Below are 22,759 nucleotides of genomic sequence, written 5' to 3'. Positions count from 1 at the left end.
AACCACTGCAGGAGAGAAGGTAATTTATTACACATGGCAATGGTGAGAGCTTAATATGGTCAAACCAGGTGACAGATTCCCTTTAAGGTCAAATCCAAAACTAATGGTCATCGCCGATAAATAAAGGGAAAATATGGCCAAGGTGTGAAGGGTAGCAGGGGATTCACAGTCTCACTATAATAGGTAGGGACTGTCCTTACAAAACTGGGGCACTTGGAGGTTACGAGCTGTTGTGGCTTCAGATTGTCGTTAGCCGCTGAGCGAGAAAATCGCCCATCTATTTGAATGCACCTATGAGACAATCACACAATGTTTGCATGTCCATACATCATATTTTCATGGAATTATTGTCATGATTTGTTTCCCTTTAAGAAAACTCCAGCATAACTAATGTATGCAAAGGTCAGGAGTATGCCACGAATTAAGTGGTATCAGTGTTTATCAGATTAACAGCTGCTAACCCAGCTGTTCACTAATATCCTGGCTCAGTGGGTAGGTTAAAGCGTTGGCTTCCAGACCTCTCCACATGTTTAGTGCTGTAAATCTCTTAGCAGTGCTCAATCTTGTTAAAGGACAAACACACATAAAGCAGCTACTAAAATGTATAGAAAAATATAACCTAGAAGACGTGGCCGTACCGTACTGGGACCTACCACCATGATCTCCACTACAGTATGGATATCAAACTGTGCCGTCCTTTAGAGACTGTGTTCGAGCTACAGTAACACATCACTGTGCCCCATTCAGTATTACAGTGTCAGTGGCAAGATGAGTTATAGGCTGCAGATCAGAGCATGAGATAGCATTCTCATGTTCAAGGAGCCATATGTCAGCAGAGCAGACGGACAAGATGATGCTCAAAGACTAAAACGGGTACGGAGACTGTAGCAAATAAACAAACAAAACGAGCAAAATCTCCAGGAGTGGTACCTTAAGGGTATTTTGCGGAACGGGTGCGGACCCATTCATTTCAATGGGGCTGCAAAAGATTTCGACAGCACACCGTGTGCTGTCCAGATCCGTAGTTCCGTTCCGCGGCCCCGCAAAAAAGATCACAGACAAGAATAGACATTTCTATCACAGGGCCAGCCATGTGCGGTCCACAAAATGCGGAACACACACGGCCGGTATCCGTGTTTTGCGGATCCGTAATTTGTGGACCGCAAAACAAGGACGTGTGAATGGACCCACAAAAAATAATCTACAGTTTTCAAACCAGAACCAGGGTCTAAATACTTTTGTAATTGTATGTAATTAAAAGTTTACTATAGCTATTGAGTTATTCAATGAAATCTATCTGTATAGCTCCCCCTGCTGTTTGCTTTGTTTCTAAGGCCTCTTTCACACGGGCGAGTATTCTGCGCGGATGCGATGCGTGAGTTGAACGCATTGCACCCGCACTGAATCCCGACCCATTCATTTCTATGGGGCTGTTCACATGAGCGGTGATTTTCACGCATCACTTGTGCGTTGCGTGAAAATCGCAGCATGCTCAATATTCTGCGTTTTTCACGCAATGCAGGCCCCATAGAAGTGAATGGGGTTGCGTGAAAATCGTAAGCATCCGCAAGCAAGTGCGATGTGATTTGTGATTTTCACGCACGGTTGCTAGGAGACGATCGGGATGGAGACCCGATCATTATTATTTTCCCTTATAACATGGTTATAAGGGAAAATAATAGCATTCTGAATACAGAATGCTAAGTAAAATAGCGCTGGGTGACATCACTCCGGTCATCATGATCCATCACATGATCTTTTACCATGGTGATGGATCATGTGATGGCCGGAGTGACGTCACCACAGGTCCTGTTGCTGCGCACAGCTAAGAAGAAGACAGAAGGAGATGCCGGGCTTCGCGATCAAGTGGATTAAGGTGAGTTAAATTTTATTTATTTTTTAATTAACCCCTCCAGCGCTATTTTACTATGCATTCTGTATTCAGAATGCTATCATTTTCCCTTATAACCATGTTATAAGGGAAAATAATACAATCTACAGGACACCGATCCCAAGCCCGAACTTCTGTGAAGAAGTTCGGGTTTGGGTACCAAACATGCGCGATTTTTCTCACGCGAGTGCAAAACGCATTACAATGTTTTGCACTCGCGCGGAAAAATCGCGCATGTCGCAACGCACCCGCACATTTTCCCGCAACTCCCGTCTGAAAGAGGCCTAATTTCTCTGTCCTGCTCACTGAGACGGAAGCACACGCTCAGTTCCATCCTTCAACTGCCACCAGCTTCAGCAGAAAGGACACACCACTGAGAAAGGACGCGTTCCCAAAGCTGACAGCTTGAAATACGTCTAGCAGAACAATTGGAGCAATGAAAGGAAAGAGCTCTGGATCCACGTGAGCTACAGGGCTGGTTCTAGTTTTGTTAGAAAAGAGGTTGCCATGTACAGGATTATGAAAGACTTTGTTCAACCATAACAACTTATCACCTTATTCACAGGATAGGTGATAAGCAGCTGATCCGTAAGGGTCTGATCACTTGACCCCACTAGAAACAAGAATGGGGGGGGACCTGAGGCCACCGAATGAATGGAGTGACGGTCACACATGTAGCTTTATAGGACTGCAAGAGATAGCTGAATACAGTGCTGCTAATCAGCGGGGGCCCCAGCAGTCAGACCCCAAAGATACTTTGTTGAGATGACCCCTTTAGGCTACTTTCACACTTGCGGCAGGACGGATCCGACAGGCTGTTCACCCTGTCGGATCCGTCCTTCCGCTATTTCGCAGTGCCGCCGGACTATAATGGGGACGGGGGCGGAGCTCCGGCGCTGAACGGCAGTGCGCGGTGAAAGGCCGCCGGACTAAAAGTCCTGCATGTCCGACTTTTTAGTCCGGCGGCCTCTCACCGCGAACTGCCGTACTGCGCCGGAGCTCCGCCCCATCCTCATTATAGTCAAAATAGCGGAAGGACGGATCCGACAGGGTGAACAGCCTGTCGGATCCGTCCTGCCGCAAGTGTGAAAGTACCCTTAGCTCCGTCTTTTCAGGTCAAATAGTTTTCTAAAGTGAACTTTCACTTTAAGATATAGGATGGATGGGTTCTGCACTTAAGCAATACGGATACCTTTGCACTGACTTGTTATTGTGCATTGCTTCCTAAATGCCAAATCAAGCAATTTTTTTAAGTAGTCGTAAGTAAGAATTTTTTACCATTTTGCTGCTGTAGAGTCTCTGAAACTCTTTTACATAGCCAGCTGTGCTGCTGCTGCTTCTGACATAGTTCATACAGTACACTTCACTCACCTGCTCTACCTCAATGGTAAAGTGAGAATACCATTTTTTGTACAACCAGCTGTTGGATCAAAAAAAGGAAAATCTGCAAAATAATCCACATGATTTTGTGTAGTTCTTCCATTGCATATATCTCTAGACATGCTGTGGAAATGTTCTGCAGCAAATCATAGTGTGTAAACTTACCCTTAGAACAGTAAGGCCCCTTTCACACGGGCGAGTATTCCGCGCGGGTGCAATGCGTGATGTGAACGCATTGCACCCGCACTGAATCCGGACCCATTCACTTCTATGGGGCTGTGCACATGAGCGGTGATTTTCACGCATCACTTGTGCGTTGCGTGAAAATCGCAGCATGTTCTATATTCTGCGTTTTTCACGCAACGCAGGCACCATAGAAGTGAATGGGGCCGCATGAAAATCACAAGCATCCGCAAGCAAGTGCGGATGCGGTGCGATTTTCACTCATGGTTGCTAGGTAACGATCGGGCTGGGGACCCGATCTGTATTATTTTCCCTTATAACATGGTTATAAGGGAAAATAATAGCATTCTGAATACAGAATGCAAAGTAAAATAGTGATGGAGGGGTTAAAAATAAAAAAAATTAACTCACGAGTCCACTTGATCGCGTAGTTGCGGATCTCTGTCTTCCTCTGTAATGTTGAGCTGCCGGCTAAGGACCTGTGGTGACATCACATCACATGGTCCCTCACCATGGTGATGAACCATGTGATTGGACCATGTGATGAGCACAATGACGTCACCACAGGTCTTTTGCCAGGTCCTGAAGATAGAACAGAGACCGGCAGCTGTGGAGCAGGTAAGTTAACCTTTTTTTTTTTTTTTAACCCCTCCATCCCTAATTTACTTTGCATTCTGTATTAAGAATGCTATTATTTTCCCTTATAACCATTTTATAAGAGAAAATAATAAAATCTACACAACGCCTAACCCAAACCTGAACTTCAGTGATGAAGTCCGGTTTTGGGTCTGGGTACCAAACATGGCGATTTTTTTCACGCACGTGCAAAACGCATTAAAACGCTTTGCACTCGTGTGGAAAATTTGTGCATCTTACCGCAACGCAGCTGCATCTTATCCGGGCAAAAAACATGACGCCCATGTGAAAGAGGCCTAAAGCAATGCTGGAATGGACCTGTGTTGATAAATGAGAGCTAGTGAAGACGGTAGCATCTTGGATACACAGATCCAGCATAATACTGGATGGAGAAAAAGTCTGAACCAAGCAGCAGGTTGCAAACTGTGTATCATGGGTTTGAACATTAATAAAAGGAATAAAGACTGCAGCTCGAGATTAAGAGGCACATTTTTTAAGGGTCACTGAGTGTTCAAAAAACTTATGATTGATGAGGGCTGAGTGCTAAGACCCTCACAGATCTCCAGAATGAGACAAGAGAATTGCTCGTATGGGCTCAGTAGAGGTTTATAGACCCATCTTAGTTTGATCCTCAGTGAGGAGAGAGAGCACAATATGCAAGCTCTTCTCTCAGCTCGTTCTAGGAATTGATGGGGCTTTGGCAATCAGACCCCCACAATTTAAAATTTTTAATATGTCTCTGACATAATTTATTTTTAAAAACTTTGTGACCCTTTAACTTTATGTAACTACTAACATATTGTATGTTAAATTCTTTTTTCCATGTCAACCTTTAAATAGTTCCTGTCATTTCAACAAACTTTGCATAAATCAGTAGTACAGATGAATATAAGAAGTTTTATGTTATACCTTATCAGAGAAAAATGTCTGTTTCTCACCAAAGGATTACATACTGCCCATAGTTGTCTTTGAAGAGGGGAGGAGAAGGGAAGTGCAGAGAAACTCACACAGACATATTACCCATAGACGTCTATGGAGAGGGAAGGCGGAAGAAAGAGTGAGCTTCCAGAAGGAGAACAAGATATTTTCTCTGATAACATATATTACAAAGTTTCTTATATTTACCTGTACTATTGATTTATGCCAAAGTTTGTTAAAAATTTGTCAGATTAAACTGAAGATGTGAATCTTAAAGAGTTTGTCCAGCCGTTAAAATTGATGACCTATCCTAAAGACAGGTCATCACTATCAGATTGGCGGGGGCCAGAATCCCCCTGCTGATCAGCTGTTTGAAGAGAAGGCAGTGCTCATACAAGCACTGCTTCCTCTTGAAAATTATACTGCGTATCATCTCACTTGCAGCGGCGATAATCTTGCAGTATAATCTTGAAAAGGAAGCAGTACTTGTATGATCACTGCCTTCTCTTCAAACTGATCGGCAGGAGGTGTCGGGAGTCAGACCCCCACCAATCCCTTTTTTTAATAGTATCTTTTTATTGAGTTAGAAAGAGTACAAAAAACTCCAAGATATAACAATCAAACAGACAGACACATTTGCAATTTCAGTGAACTCTACTGGAACAAGGCTATGTGAAAAATCCACATATGATGCCATTTTAAGGAGGCAACAGCAGAGTTCTGGGTATGTAATACAAAATCACGTCGAACACGAACAGTCATACAAACATCCAGCATTCACACACCCCACCCCCACGCCCACAAGACCTGAGTAAAGGAAACAAATCTATTTAAGGTACTACTGTATGCGCGCTAATCCAAGGATCCCAGATTTTGAGGAATCGGTCAGGGACACCCCTATTCTCATAGACAAGCTTGTACAGTACTAGATCAGAGTTGACTAGTTGTATCTAATGTCGTTTGGTGGGAATTTTGGGAGTCTTCCAATTTAAAAGAATGGTTTTCCTTGCATAGTACAAAAGTAATCTGTATAGTCGCCTACCGTGTTTGATGGGAATAACATCATTAACCAGCCCCAGAAGACTCACCATCGGTGTTCAGATATTTGGAAAGCAAACTGTGCCATTTATATAAGAATGGACTTCTGTCCAAAAACTCTGAATAATTGGGCACTGCCATACCATGTGGAAGAAACCACCCCTATCATGTCCACATCGTGTACATTGGGGACTAGGTAATTTACGCATCTGAAACAATCTATTAGGCATATAATATACCCAATGTAGCCATTTCCGTTGTTTAAGTTGGTCTCTGGGGCTTATAACTGTGGATCTCCACGTGTAACTAAGTTCCTTTACATGTGAGGCCTCTAAATCCATTATGTCTTGTTGCCATCTGGTAAAGGATTTGTAAAGTGAAGAGTCTTTCTCAGCCGTTAGAGTCGCATACAAAGTGGATACCAGTTTAGCTAGTTAAACTCTTCTCACCACTGCCTCTATAGACCTACACTCCAGTCTCAATGGCCCCTTACTAAATTGAGCCATATAGGCGTGGCTAAACTGGAAGTATCTATACAAGCTATGTTGTGGCAAGTTAAATTCCTGTTTCAGACTATTAAAACACTGGAATAGACCCCTATTATAGTTGTGTAAGATACCTCAGGCATTTATGAGGCCAAAATTCAAAGGCTGCCAAAGAAAACAATTCAGGCAAATCTTTGTTTCTCCATAATGGTACGTATGGCGACCATCTCTCACTACTGTCCTCAACTGTGTGTACCCTCACCCATTTATTCCAGATCGCCACCATAGCAGGGGTATAATGTCACACTTCATAGGCTCCCCCCCTATATACTAGGTTTCTGAGGGCTTCATATGAACCCACTAGAGCAGCTACCAGCACCACTGCTGGATTACTTGCATCTGCCCTGATCTACCACGCCGCATAACTCAACTGTACTGCCGCATAATAGACGGAGAGATTTGGCAGTGCCAGGCCTCACTGTATATATGACGCCTGGAGGGTATATTTTGTTATCCTGGGACAAAGTTTACGCCACAAACAGTCTATCCAGGACTATAAAGTGCCTTTTTGGTAACGGCAGCGGTGTCGCTCTATAAAGCTATAGCAACTTAGGAAGGAGGACCATCTTTATGACATTAATCCGACCTGTCAAGGTCAGTGGCAGGTTCTCCCAAGCCTCGAGTTTCCTGGTTATATATTCCATTGTGGGAACCACATTAAGCTGGTAGAACTTTGCAGCCTCTCTATGAATAACAATGCCTAGATATTCAAACTGCTTTACTACTTGGAGTTTGGACTGTATTGAGATAGGAAAGGAAAAAAGGACCGGCACTCGCTGTTAGTATATAATGTTGTGATTTATTGTTACATTCCAGTGACGTGTTTCGGCATGCAATCTGCCTTTATTAAACTGTGAAATATGGACAGGATCAAAGTCATCTATCAGGCACAGGCTCGATTTAGACCAGTTCACCCGCAGCCCGGAAAAACCGCCAAATTCATCTACAGTGTCCAAGAGGGCATTCAAAGAGCTTCCTGGGTTCTCCAGATATACCAAAATATCATCTGCATAAAGGGAGAGTTTCTCAGTTATACCCGCCACCTCCCAACTCTCTATCAGCGAGTTTGAAGAAATAAGTAGGCACAAGGGCTTCATTATTAGTGCAAAGAGTAAGGGGGAAAGAGGACAACCCTGTCTGGTGCGCCTGCCAAGAGGAAATGGATCAGATGTATATCCATTTACCTTAACCCTTGCCGTCGGAAATTTATAAAGAAATTGCAACCGGGGAAGGAAATTCCGGGGAATGTGTATCCGTTCAAGTGTGGCCCACATAAAGTTCCATTCTACCTAGTCAAAAGCTTTTTCATTATCCAGCGACACTAAGACCCCTATTATCATGTTGAACCTGGAGGTTGGTATATAAACGTTATCTTCCCCGGCATAAAACCCGACTGGTCCACCGCCACTACAGAGAGGATCACCTCCCTCAGTTGCAGAGCCAATACCTTAGCTAGGATTTTAGCACCTAAATTAAGGAGCGAGATGGGTCTTTAGGAGCTGCACTGGTCCGGAGGCCTCCCCGGCTTGTGTAGGTAAGTGTGTTTCCGGTGTTCTTACCTGCCGATCCAGATGCTGCATATGGTCATTTCCCTTCCACCTGTTACTAGGCAGCTGGAGACTCCGGTCCGTCTGAGTCCCTGAGGAACCGGTTGTCTCCTATTCCTGACCCCTATGTCAGGGACCGTCAGGGTCAGCAGGATCCAGGTTCCAGTGCATGAGCCCTCCTACCTTCAGGGTTTGCTCATGCGGTCAGGAGATCAGGGTCAGGATTAGGGCGGCTGTAGGTTGTGGCCTGCTCCCTTCATTGTTGTCTGGCCTAGTAACAGTTCCCATTATACAGTGGGGGGTTTCCCCCACTCCCCACCGTGACATCTACTAGCCCATGCGCCTCCTCCCAATGTAAAAGAGACTAATGCCTGAGGATATCATCTGTCTCTCAAGGTGTCTAAAGTTGCGTTATAGTCACCCACAACAAAAAGAGGAGTTTCTGAGAACATTGCTACCTTGCTCATGATGGTATCAAGTATCTCCCTACAAAAGCAAGGCGGTAGATATAGCCCTACAATCAAATACTGCAGTCCCCTAATGCTTGCGTGTAACAACACAAATCTACCCGCGTTATCTGTGTGAACAGATATGAGCTGAAGAGGAAGGCTTTTAGCTACTAAAATAGAGACTCCCCTTGCATAATTAGGGTAAACCGCATGGTAAGTAGGACCCACCCAAGAGCGTTTAAGAGCCATAACTTTCTGTCCCCTTAGATGCGTTTCTTGCAACACTACTATATCAGGGCTATAGGTTTTAAAATAGTTAAAAACCAATGAGTGTTTAATCTTATTATTTAGACACCTGACATTCCAAGACACCAACTTAACTAACTCCATACAGCCACTACAAAAAAATCCCTGAGTCTCTCCAGGTCCCGTGGAGGAGCCAACATTCACACTCATGCATACCGACACAGACAAGCAAAAAACCCGAAGCCCCCGTTCACCCACCTCGCCCAATCCGTCCCAACATGGTTGAGCCTTAGACCCTTAACTTGAAACACTAGGGTGTTTTCCTACCCCTAGCTAACTAGGTGCGTGTTCACTTCACACACACCTCACATAAACAATGGGAAGAAAAGAGAGGAACAAAAAAGAAAACTTAAACTTCTCAACAACCAGTGCTCCTCTCTCAAAGTGTCATCACCCAGCAACCTATGTATGTATTTTACCCCAGTTAGGAGCTTAGAACATTAAGAAAATTAGAAGGTTTTAAAAGTCTCCACATATCTACTCAAATATCCGCGTCGGGTCAGTGGCGAGGTCTCACATCTGGACGCCTGTCGATCCAGTCTGCGGCTGCCTCCGGGTTTCAAAGAAGCAGAATATCTCACCATCTTGCACTCAGAGCCAGGAAGGATATACTGTAACATGGTATACTTTATATTTTAAACCCGTAGATGCGCCCGGACGTCAGTGAACTGCCTCCTCCTCTTTTGAACCTCCAAAGAAAAGTCCGGATAGAAAGATAACCACACATTTTCATAGGTGATATTGCCTTTCTGTTGGGCTGCCAGCAGGATAGTGTCTCTATCTCTATAAGGAGACCTTCATAATAAATGGCCTGGCAGGGGTTCCTGCAGGTAGCGGCTTAGTGGGGACTCTATGAGCTCTCTCAATAACAAAACAGGATAATAGGTTGCAGAACGTCTCTGATCAGTTGTTCCGCAAAGATTTCTGGAGTGGACCCTTCAGATCTTTCTGGCAGTCCCAAAATGCGGATGTTATTTCTTCTACAGGTGAAACTCGAAAAATTAGAATATCGTGCAAAGTTCATTTATTTCAGTAATGTAACTTAAAAGGTGAAACTAACATATGAGATAGACTCATTACATGCAAAGCGAGATATTTCAAGCCTTTATTTGGTATAATTTGGATGATTATGGCTTACAGCTTATGAAAACCCCAAAGTCACAATCTCAGGTCCCCTTTGCTCAGGGGGTATGGATTAATTAGCTGACTAGAGTGTGACACTTTGAGCCTAGAATATTGAACCTTTTCACAAAACTCTAATTTTAAGCTGCATTAATGCAATTTCATTTTAATTTACATTACTGAAATAAATGGACTTTTGCACAATATTCTCATTTTTCGAGTTTCACCTGTATTTCGGTCTTCAGCCCTGGCTTGTAGCAGCTTGGCTTGTTGTAGTTGTCTAGTATCGTCCTCACCTGCCCGGGTCATATCTTCTACATCACTCAGCTCGGTGGTTCTTTGACGTATTTTGTCAAAATCATGTCGCAGACAGCTAAGATAAGATTGAACATGGTCGATTTTCACTATGAGAGCTGCTTGACACGTTGCAATTGCCTCCATGATTTGGGAGGTCTCTGCTGATGTGACCACAGGACCAGACTCTCCATCTCCCTGCTCTGTCTGACTCATTGCGTCCATACTGTATATAGTTTTGTAGCAGGAGTAGCGACAATTGCAGCGTTTTTGCAGCCCATCTTAATCACGGAGTTGCTTGTCTAATGGAATGGAAGCGAATGTGGCTCTTACAGTACAGTAATTGATTCTCATGAGGTAACTTTCAGAGTGTGAACAAGGGAGGATGGATTGTCAAACTGCCGTAGATAGTAGAGAACTAGAGAAAATGTAGCAGAGGTAGTAGGGAGACATGTCTATGGCTGTTACTGCCCCAGCTCTTAAGGGTTAATATTCCATACAGATTGAGAGAGATATCCCACAGTTATAAAACAGAGCAGGGACTCTGCTTTCTTATAAGAGTAATGTGGGTCCTCTCCAAGGTGAAGAACTTGGAGCCCAAAGTCCCCTATCCAAGAGGTCATGCCAGGAGTTCTCCTCTCCTCTCTTATGCGCCTCAGCCCTTCTCCCCTGCTAGCAAACAGCTTCAGTGCAGGTGCGTGGCTACTGTGAATCAAGATGGCGCCCGCCACGTGTTCCAGCCTCTACAGTTTCTCCACTCCTCTGTTGACCACATCGACCCCGGACTGGACTCCTGGAGGTACCACTTCCTGAGTGTTTCTGGTCGGTACCTTTATGGGCTCCTTAATGACCATCTTCCACCCACACCGCTTCTCCCCTCCACTGCACTCCCTCTACGGCAGAGGTTCGTGCTCCACAATACTGCGCTGGTCTCACCGTATTTTTCTGGTGCCCTGGGGTCCAGGCATCTCAGATGCAAGGATCCGGTCAGATAAGTAGGGAAGATTGCTGGGTTTAGCAGGAGTTTTGACAGTATTCTAGCGGAGCTCTGTACTCTTGCTACCTCACACCATGCGAGCTAGGCCAAACCCCCACCAATCCTGAGGATAAGTCATCAGCATGTGCTGACTGCACAACCCCTTGAATACTCCAGTAAAGAGCTGTACCATGTAGTAAAGATTTCTTTATATATTTCTCAGTTTAAATAAGAGCTAAAATATGATCAAGGGCATGGAAAAGATGGTACAGAGTGCTGGAATGTTTTTGTGCATTTTACATGTTTGGTGTTCCTTTAAGAAGATACTACCCGAATCAGGATAGTCTTTTTTGTTACTGTTTACCACAAGCTGTAGGTGGCTGCACATTTCTCCTCTGATATTACCCCTACAGTGCGCCGATTCTAATGAATGGGTCACCATGTAATACATAGTCGCTCTGAATATTCTCTATGCCCCCTTCCCTGCATCCCCCTCTCTAACACCTATATACCCAAATACTGCATATGAATAGCTAATGGCCTTATGGGACGACCCCTTTACCATCTACTCAATTACTCATCCCCTGAGGAAGCTTATTAGCGAAAGTACGTCGGGGTTGGAGGCACACTGGTCTGTATTTTACAATCATTATTGCCTATGCTCTGTCTTTGTAATATTTGATTCCATTTGTGGTTTACATGCATGGCTGCCTTTTATCTCCTATTGTCCTGGGATATCTGTTACTTATATGAACTTTCTGGTTTGCACTTTACTTGCTGATATGTACCTTATGTGATTAGATGATAGGTTTGGGCGCTTTATTATGATGTACTAAGCCCAGGTGATATATAAAGCTACTTACTACATGACCAATGTAACTTCCTTTTTTCTGTATATGTATGCCGCTGTTGTGATTGATTTTAACATATTAACATTATTGATGTGTACTAATAAAGATCTTTGTTTTTGATTAATTAGCGGGGTGGTTTTTGGCTCCATTGGTGTAGTACATTTCATTTAAAACCACACACGACCTTAATAGCAGTAGCTAGCTAGTGTGTTTTTGGGGGGTCAATTACTCAGCCAGTCAGATGCACAGACTTACTTGAAATGTTCAAGAATTGGTTACAGCACCGAATATTTATATATATACTTATCTTTACATAGGATCCCAGCGCGCATCTTCCATTGCTGCATCTCGGATGGAGCAAGCCATGTCGGAAATAACCATGCACAGCAGCACGCAGAAGCAAGGGCCCATGCAGCAGTGGGTTACCCTAGAGCAGATATGGCTGCGGGCCGGTAAGTTCTCAAGGAATTGCAAATGGCACTTGGATGTTGGCATCATCTCTATCAGATTTCCTATAATTAATTATATCATTTTCATTTTTATTTTGGGGATATTCAAAAGGGTTGTCCGGATTCAGAGCTGAACCCGGACATACCTATAATTTCACCCAGGCAGCACCCCTGATGTTAGCATCGGAGTATTTCATGCTCCGATGCGCTCCCTTGCCCTGCGCTGGATCGCGCAGGGCAAGGGATCTTTTATTTACAATAACGCACTGCTGGGTGAAGGCTCCACCTGGCAGCCCTAAGGAGAGCCCGGTACGTCACCAGAACTCCAGAAAATGCCTCTGCCCTGCGTGATTTAGCACAGGGCAAAGTAGAGCATCAGAGCATGAACTGCTGAGATGCTCAAGTCAGAGAGGCTGCCTGGGTGAAAATGGGGATATGTCGGGGTTCAGCTCTGAACCCGGACAACCCCTTTAACCACCAGGAATATATTCTATCATCTAGAAAACTACAAAGCAACTCAGCTCTCCTAATGGCCGGGAGCGGACGTAAATAATTCATCTCACTCACATGACGGAAACAAAGGAAAGCACATATATAATTCATTAATTGTGTATACAGTTTACCGCTACTCCAGCCAAAAACATAACTACTTTATACTACTTCTAAGTCACCTGGAACTAAGTGCTGGTTGTTTCATGTTCTTTTCCAACATTTGAAGGGCTTTCTTTTTTTCTGGTCTTTTCTTTATTTATTGTTTGCAAATTGCAAAGATGTCTGAAAGTGTGTATATCTCAAAGCCTTTGATTTCCCATGTCTTTATATAATGACCCTATTTTATGAGGTTTTACATTAACTACCGTACATATGCAGACATGTACAGAAGAGGCTTTCTGCACCTTGTGTGATAGCGCTTGTCACCAGCACTTGTAGATTTAATGGCACAGCTCCTATTGTTATTGCTATCTTTTCTTTCTGTGTGGAACTAACCCAAGCCATGTGCACTATCTCCCTCAGATAGGAATATATGATGTATTGGTCAGTCCTTTAAGGGGTTTTCCAATACACATTCATCATCTATTCAACAGTTATAAAACGTAGGATCTCTAGGGGTCTGATCACTGGGAACCAGACCGATCACAAGAACATAGGTCCTCAGGTGTCCTGTGTGAATGGAGTGATGGACACCAATTGTCCATTCAGTGTCTGTGGGATTGACGGAGATTACCAAGCACTGTAGTGGGTTGGCTCCATCAGTCCCTAGACAGTGAATGGAGCAGTGGACACACATGCGCACTACCACTTTATTCACACAAGGAACTGGGCAGCTCACGTTCTTGTGATTGATGGGGGTTCTAGTGGTCAGACCCCCAGAGATCATACATTTATTACCTGTCCTGAGAATGGATGCTATGTTGGCCATTAACTGCTCATTTCATGGGAAATGCCACAGATTTTTCTGCGCACAAATTTGGAATCCAGGTCATAGAAAAAAAGAATGAGCATTTGGATTCCTGCTTGGTAGTCCTACTAGCCCTGCTTGTTGTTTGCTCCCTGTTTGGCATTGGATTTGGGGAAATTATTTAAGGCTTTTCCTTTTTCACGATTTTGGGCCCTTGCATTCCTAGCTTACAGAACTTTGGTCATTTATTTTATTCTTATGAGTCTAGATGTGAATCTGAGGATTCAGACCACAGGAGCAGAAAGGTTTGCCTGGTGGCAAGTGAACTGCGAGGGCAGGGTCCAGTCACATTCTTTCTCCATGAAATAGGTTGGTGAACCTTCATGTTCTCTTTCCAAAGTATGAGGAGAGATACTGCAGAGATTACATCTGTAGAGATTTAAAAGAACATTTGATGTCAGTTTCATATGAATTGATGTCATGAGGCAGAAAGACTCTTTCTGGTCGGGGAAATTAGAATTGTGTTGTTTCATTTACAAAACTTTACCTTGTTATGAATCCCACCCATCTTTATGTGCTTTGTTCTCGAGAAGATGAAGAGAAACTTCTGGAGCTTCAATACCTTTAGATGTCCTCTGAACAATTGATGAAGTTGAATTATCTTCATTTGACTTGGAGGAAGATTCCAAGTCCGCTCTGTTTCCAGTGGAGAAGTTAAAATCACAGAAAATAATGTACTAAAACAATAGATGCAAACATAATATATGGACTAAGCCCTTGCTCTAATAATAAAATCTAAGACTCTCAGCCCAAATATTTTGATCAAAGCACATCTGTGCCCACCTACCCACGCCAAGGTGGTCTCAGTAAGGCAGGTCCTACTCTAAACCTACCTATGCCGTATTGGACATGTATATTCAGTGGATAAGTTAAGGAGACTATCTATCGAGGACCATAACCCCTATGTTTCATATAAAGACCATTGTTTTATAGCAGGGTTTAGCAACTTTTGGCACTCCAGCTGCTTTAAAACTACAATTCTCAGCATGCACACTTATAGAATGTGTCGGCAGATAAGAACCATTTGGCCCATCTAGTCTGCCCAATATACTGAATACTATGAATAGCCCCTGGCCCTATCTTATATGAAGGATGGCCTTATGCCTATCCCATGCATGCTTAAACTCCTTCACTGTATTTGCAGCTACCACTTGCCCCTCTAATTTAAAACTATGTCCTCTTGTAGCAGTTTTTCTTCTTTTAAATATTCTCTCCTCTTTTACCTTGTTGATTAACTTTATGTATTTAAAAGTTTCTATCATATCCCCTCTGTCTCGTCTTTCTTCCAAGCTATACATGTTAAGTTTTATCCTGCAATCCATGTACCAGTTTATTAGCTCTTCTCTGAACTCTCTCCAAAGTATCAATATCCTTCTGGAGATATGGTCTCCAGTACTGAGCACAATACTCCAAATGAGGTCTCACTAGTGCTCTGTAGAGTGGCATGAGCACCTCCCTCTTTCTACTGGTAATTCCTCTCCCTATACACCCAAGCATTCTGCTGGCATTTCCTGCTGCTCTATGACATTGTCTGCCTACCTTTAAGTCTTCTGAAATAATGACCCCTAAATCCCTTTCCTCAGATACTGAGGTTAGCACTGTATCACTGATTTTATATTCTGCTCTTGGGTTTTTACGCCCCAGGTGCATTATCTTGCACTTATCAACATTTAATTTTAGTTGCCAGATTTTTTTCCATTCCTCTAGTTTTCCTAAATCCTTTTCCATTTGGTGTATCCCTCCAGGAACATCAACCCTGTTACAAATCTTTCTGTCATCAGCAAAGAGACACACCTTAACATCGAGGCCTTCTGCAATTTCGCTGATAAAGATATTAAACAATATGGGTCCCAGAACAGATCCCTGAGGTACCCCACTGTTAACAATACCATGGTCTGAATATACTCCATTGACTACAACCCTCTGTTGTCTGTCCCTCAGCCACTGCCTAATCCATTCAACAATATGGGAGTCCAAGCCCAAAGACTCTAATTTAATGATAAGCCTTCTATGTGGGATAGTATCAAAAGCCTTACTAAAGTCTAGATAAGCGATGTCTACTGCACCTCCGCCATCTATTATTTTAGTCACCCAATCAAAAAAATCAATAAGATTAGTTTGACATGATCTCTCTGAAGTAAACCCATGCTGTTTTTCATCTTTCAAGCCATGGGATTTTAGATGTTCCACAATCCTCTCCTTAAGTATGGTTTCTATTAATTTCCCCACTATTGATGTCAGGTTTACTGGTCTATAGTTGCCGAATTCCTCCTTACTACCTTTCTTGTGAATGGGCACAACATTTGCTAATTTCCAATCTTCTGGGACGACTCCTGTTACCAGTGATTGGTTAAATAAATTTGTTAATGGTTTTGCTAGTTCACCGCTGAGCTCTTTTAATAGCTTTGGGTGTATCCCATCAGGCCTCTGTGACTTATTTGTATTAATTTTAGACAGTTGATTTAGAACCTCTTCCTCTGTAAAGACACATGCATCAAAAGATTCATTAGTCTTCTTTCCTAACTGAGGTCCTTTTCCTTCATTTTCCTTTGTAAAAACTGAACAGAAGTATTCATTGAGGCAGTCAGCTAGTTCTTTATCTTCTTCCATATACCTTCCTTCTTTTGTTTTTAATTTGGTAATTCCTTGTTTTAGTTTCCATTTTTAATTTATGTATCTGAAGAATGCCTTATCGCCTTTTTTCCCTGACTGAGCTCATTTCTCTTCTGCCTGTGCTTTAGAAGGTCTTATAACTTGTTTGGCCTCTCTCTGCCTAATCTTATAAATTTGCCTGTCATCCTCGTTTTTTATTTTATTTTTATAATTCCTAAATGCTATCTTTTTGTTTTTAATGATTTTGGCCACTTCTGCTGAGTACCACAGGGGTCTCTTGCTTTTTTTGCTTTTACTGATAAGCCTAATGCAATTTTCTGTTGCCTTCAATAGTGCCACTTCTAAGTAGTCCCATTTCTCCTGGACTCCAATGAAACTGTTTCAATCTGATAGGGACTCGTATACCACTAATCTAATTTTAGAAAAGTCTGTTTTTCTAAAATCTAAAACTTTAGTTTTTATGTGGTGTGACTCAGTCACTGTACTTATAGTAAACCACACTGACTGGTGATCACTAGAGCCCAAGCTTTCCCCTACAGTAATATCAGATACCAAATTCCAATTTGTGAATACTAAATCTAAAATGGCCCCCTTCCGGGTTGGCTCCTCAACTACTTGCTGTAGAGATAATCCTAGTAGGGAATTTAGAATATCTGTACTCCTGGCAGAACTAGCTATTTTGGTTTTCCAGTTTACATCGGGAAGATTGAAGTCTCCCATAATGATAACTTCCCCCTTCAAGGTCATTTTAGCTATTTCCTCAACTAGTAGATCATCTAATTCTTTGACTTGGCTAGGTGGTCTATATATGACACCTACACGAGTTACCTTATGATTATCAAGCTGCAAGGTAACCCAAACTGACTCTAAATTCTTCTCGCTAACTTGTATCAAATTAGATTTTATGCTATCTTTCACATACAGGGCCACCCCTCCCCCTTCTTGCCTTCTCTGTCTTTCCTGTATAGAGAGAACCCTGGTATTGTTATATCCCAGTCATTACTCCCCTTGAACCACGTCTCCGTAACAGCCACTACATCTATATTCTCAGATGCCATTATAGCCTCAAGTTCATTGATCTTATTCCCTAAACTGCGAGCATTTGTAGACAAGAATCTGAGCTTGTCATTTCTTAACCTTTGTGCTACTGGCATCTTCTGGCATTGTTCCGGGGGGCAGTTGGACTGCTGGATTATCACTCTTTTGCCCCCCTTTCCTAATTTAAATGCTCCTTAGCAAATACTTGGAACTGTTCACCGAGGACATTCGTTCCCTTGAGAGAAAGATGCAAACCATCTTTCTTGTACAGTTCTTTTCCATTCCAACAAGAGCTAACATGAGACACAAAGCCAAACCCTTGGTTCAGACACTATTCACCAAGCCATACATTGAATTCCTTAATGCACATCTTCCTGTCATGCTGAAGGTTATGCACAGGCAAAACTGCAGAGAATGAAACAGTTGATGCAACTTCCCGTATATCCTTTCCAAGTGTGTGAAAAGCTTCTTTCACCTTTGAAACCTCATTGCAAGCCAGATCATTTGTCCCAAGATGGACAATAACATCCACCTCCCTTTCCTGCTTTGCTTGCCTAACAATATTAAGGATCCATCGTCTATCCCTGCTAGCGGTAGCACCAGGGAGACATCTCACAACACCATTCTCCTCAAACTTCACACCTCTTATGATGGAATTGCCCACCAACAGCTGCTTACTATCAGTCCTCACCTTCTCCTTTTTGTCTTTGGCTGCAGTCTTGCATACTTTAGGCATGGGAGATGATTGTTTCTCACCCACTGTGCTTAAGCCATCCTCCATGTTGCTCTTGCACTCTGAAAGTGCTGCAAATGAATTATGGAGAGCCACAGACTGTGGAACGTGCCTTCTATCCACAACTCTCAGTCTACCAGAACCTGCAGTAACCCATCTTCCATTTCTAGGGGGCCTCTGTGGCAGTGGCATTGCAACATTCTCAGCCTGAGTTTGTTTAATGGTTAATTTACAAATCTCATATTTCAAAAAAATTTCCTGCTGCATTATGGAGAGCTGTCTACAGATCAGACAGTATCCAAACCTCCGAAGAGTGGAACCTGAAATAAAAGCACAACAATTCCTGCACAGAACCAGGTCTGCCATTGTACAGAGGGGAAAGATTTTAAACAAACAAATCTTACTTGTTTAGATTGTATCCACCTCCAGATTACCTCCTGAGTATCTCCTGAATATGTCCAATGCACTTAGAAAATCAGCACTTGGAAAAGCTTACTCAGCTATTCTTGTAACTACCATAGAAGTGAAACAAGGATTCTGGGAGCTGTAGTTTCAGAACAGCTGGAGTACAGAGGTTGCTGATCCCTGTTCTTGAGTCTTCAGACTGATAGACTCACTCAGGAGTCTGTTTACTTTGATGTGGAAAGTTCCTGAAAAATAGCCTTCCATTAAGAGAAGGTATAAAGTCTTGTAAGCCTTTGAGGAGGATCAGATAGCTGACTGGGCACCACCACCTAAGATGGACATCACAGAAGCCCAGGTCACATGGTGGTCACATAAGAAAATGGCGTGGCTTTCAAAGATCCCACGGACAGGAAGGGGTATATGTGTGGCTACATATCTTTTGCTACACAAGCTAAGGCTACTTTCACACTAGCGTTCGGGGCTCCGCTTGTGAGTTCCGTTTGAAGGATCTCACAAGCGGCCCCGAACGGATCCGTCCAGCCCTAATGCATTCTGAGTGGACGCGGATCCGCTCAGAATGCATCAGTCTGGCTCCGTTTGTCCTCCGCTCAGCAGGCGGACACCTGAACGCAGCTTGCAGCGTTCGGGTGTCCGCCTGGCCGTGCGGAGGCAAACGGATCCGTCCAGACTTACAATGTAAGTCAATGGGGACGGATCCGTTTTTTTTTTTTTTTTTCATGGTAATGCAAACGGATCCGTTCTGAACGGATCTAAGCGTTTGCATTATAGGTGCGGATCCGTCTGTGCAGATACCAGACGGATCCGCACCTAACGCAGGTGTGAAAGTAGCTTAAGATAGTTGATAGCTCCTGCGAAATAGCCCTTGCCTTATGGAATTGGCTTCTTCATTTTCAAGAAGACATCCATTGGGTCTGTAGGTGGAGCTATTAAGAGCCTGTAGCGATATATCAGTAGCTATATGTACATGACCACAGCCAGAGAATAAAGTCTTAGACAAAGTATTATACCCCAGTTAGCTTGACTGACACCCTTCTTGACCATGTTAAACTACCATCGGTTACTCTTGAACAGTTACAAAGCCTAAATGCTGACATCTCCATGGAAGGACTGCAATCAGTTATTAAAAGATTGGGAAATGTGAAGGCCCCCGGTCCTGACGGGTTTACTGGGGAGTATTTTAAAGCCATGCTGACTCAGGTGTCTCCAGTGTTGTTAGAGCTTTATAATGGAGTGTTGAAGGGCCAAGTTTACCCAGATAGGGATAACATGTCATATATCAAACTTCTACCCAAGCCGGGAAAGGATCCCCTGCAACCGGGTTCTTACAGACCGATTTCCCTTATAAATGTTGATACGAAAATATTGTCCAAGATCTTGGCAGATCAACTAGCTGTGATTCTTCCATCCTTAATAGGACTGGAGCAGGTGGGATTTGTTCAAGGTCGCTCAGCTGTCACCAATATTAGAACTGTCCTCACAGTTTTGGATAGGGTTCATCACCAGCCGAAGCCGGGGGCGGCTCCAGCCATGCTCACCATAGACGCAGAAAAAGCTTTTGACAGGTGGGCATGGCTGGAAGCGGTTCTGGACAAAATAGGTTTCCACTGAGCTTTCAGAACGTTCGTTTCCAGGTTGTATGAGAACCCGAGAGCACGAGTATACACTCAAGGGTTCCTGTCAAAGCCTTTTAGACTGTTGAAGGGGACTTGTCAGGGGTGTCCATTATTGCCACTCCTGTTTAATTTGGCATTGGAGCCCATAGCTAGGCTCCTGTGCACTTGCGATTTATTTGAGGGAATAACAGTAGGATCCAAACAAGTAAAAGCAGCATTATTTGCTGATGACATTATATTATTTTTGGCAAGGCCAGAAGACCACCTAGAGACCATCTTCAAAGCCTTAGTAGACTTTGGTGCCTATTCTGGCTATAAAATAAACATCTCCAAATGTGAATTCTTATCGTTATTACCTATGGGGAGGACCCTAAAACAGGCAATTACGAGATTGAAGATCGCTGTTGCCAGATCTCATATCACATATTTAGGTATAAAGGTGGGGAGAGATCCACATTCCTTATACCAATTAAACTTTCCCCCTCTGATATCCAAAATCATTGCAGATCTGGATAGATGTCAGAACTTGCCTCTCTCCTTGGTAGGACGCTGCCATTTAGTTAAGATGATGGGAGTAGCCAAGCTTCTGTATCCTTTGCAGACAATTCCGCTGCTACATAGACATGCTGATGTTAAACTCTTGGAAAGCAGATTCCTGCGTTTCATATGGCAGGGAAAGAAGCTGTGGATCTCATTTGACAAACTAAAATTAAGGAAGGACCAGGGAGGGCTTAATTTCCCAGATATCCGCGGGTATAACTTAGCCTGTAATAGCAGATACATACTAGACTGGGTAAATCAGACATCTTTCTATTCCAATCTTAATCTGGAGGTTCAACTGGTGGGACACTGGGACCTGGTGGCTCTACTACATACCAGTGTATCTAGTCTCCCACCACTGATCAAACGGTCGCTGGTCCTGAGGGACACAATCTTGACCTGGAAAACATTGCGGAAGATGTTTCACCTGTCATACCAACTATCTAAGCATCTCCCAATAATGCGCAACCCAAATTTTGAGCCAGGAAGATATAGTGCAACTATACGAGAATGGGCGCGTAAGGGAATCAAAAAGATTAGGGACCTTTTCCATGATAAAGAAGGCAGATGGGTGACATTACCAGAACTGAAAGAGAAGTGGGGCTTGGTGGGCTCAACTTTCCTGCCATATCTGCAACTGAAAACCTATGGCAAAAGTAGGGCCAAAGATCTCTCTAGGGAATGGGGACCTAATGATTTTGACTCATTTTTGAAAACCAAAACCAGACTATCAATTTCACTATTGTACCAATGTCTCAGGGATAGGTGGGGGAGGAAATATCCTAAGAAGGTATTTCGGAGGTGGGAGGAGACCCTTGGGATTAGGGAAATCTATAAGCCTTTGTGTTTGGGGATTGTGGCTCTGCATAAATCGATACCTAACGAACAATGGAGGGAGACCCATTAAAAAATTCTCCATCACGCTATTTATGGTATTTAGGGTTTGATATCCCTAGATCTAAGGGCAACCCGGATAGACTGATTGCCTGTCCTAAGTGTGGCATGTCAAAGTCAGATTTACTTCATGGGTTATGGAGTTGTCCTAAAATAGAGGGCTTCTGGAAAGACATAAGCTCAGTTCTGTCTAACATAGGTGGAAAACAGATAGATATCACGTCTTCCCTAGTAATTTTACATGTCATTATAGATAGAGATGACCAGACAGTTAGTGAATATACAGTGGAGTTCATATCCCCGTTAAGTCGCAAATTGCTGATGACAGCTAAAAAATGTTTATTGAAGCTATGGCTCCAGCCACCTGTCCCTTCTACATCCATGGTTATTGAACAACTAAGACATACATTTCACCTGGAATGGCTCGAAGCGCTCAAAAGAACGGAGGTGATGGGTAAAAAATTATATACCACCTTGCGCAAGTTCATATTGAATTATATAGAGCGCTCGGAATACTCTAGAATATTGGGTCCCTTAAACTGGGGGCAAATATCCTGAAAAATTTCCTGATACAAAGTCTTTTTGGATGGTATGGGTGTGGGAATTAGTCATGAGGCTGATACAATGGTTTTGGGTAAGGGGGGTAAGGGTGGGGGAGATAATTCTTCAATGTTATTATGTATGACATAAGCTTGATCTGATGTACACTGAAAATCTTTCTTCTGTATCTTAATCTCGGGTGTTATTTTGAAAAAAAAAATTATATATAAAAAAAAAAAAAAAAAAGGATTGTACCCACAGCAGAAGTTGGCTCAGGGATGTTTTCTCCCTTCCTCATAGTACTCAAGTCAAATGGCA

At 43.1% G+C, this 22,759-nt stretch overlaps 1 protein-coding gene across 2 annotated transcripts in view; it reads left to right on the top strand.

The window, feature by feature from the left end:
- Positions 1-22,759, top strand: part of TTC7A (tetratricopeptide repeat domain 7A) — a 405,257-nt gene that overhangs the window by 293,433 nt on the left and 89,065 nt on the right. For both annotated transcript variants that reach the window (XM_040430310.1, XM_040430311.1), the window contains one exon: positions 12,454-12,588. In XM_040430310.1, the coding sequence (XP_040286244.1) occupies positions 12,454-12,588 (135 nt within the window). The remainder of the gene's footprint in view (positions 1-12,453; positions 12,589-22,759) is intronic.

This window comes from Bufo bufo, chromosome 4 (genome assembly GCF_905171765.1).
Source record: "Bufo bufo chromosome 4, aBufBuf1.1, whole genome shotgun sequence".
Lineage (NCBI taxonomy): Eukaryota > Metazoa > Chordata > Amphibia > Anura > Bufonidae > Bufo > Bufo bufo.
This window is presented reverse-complemented; position numbering and strand designations above follow the sequence as displayed.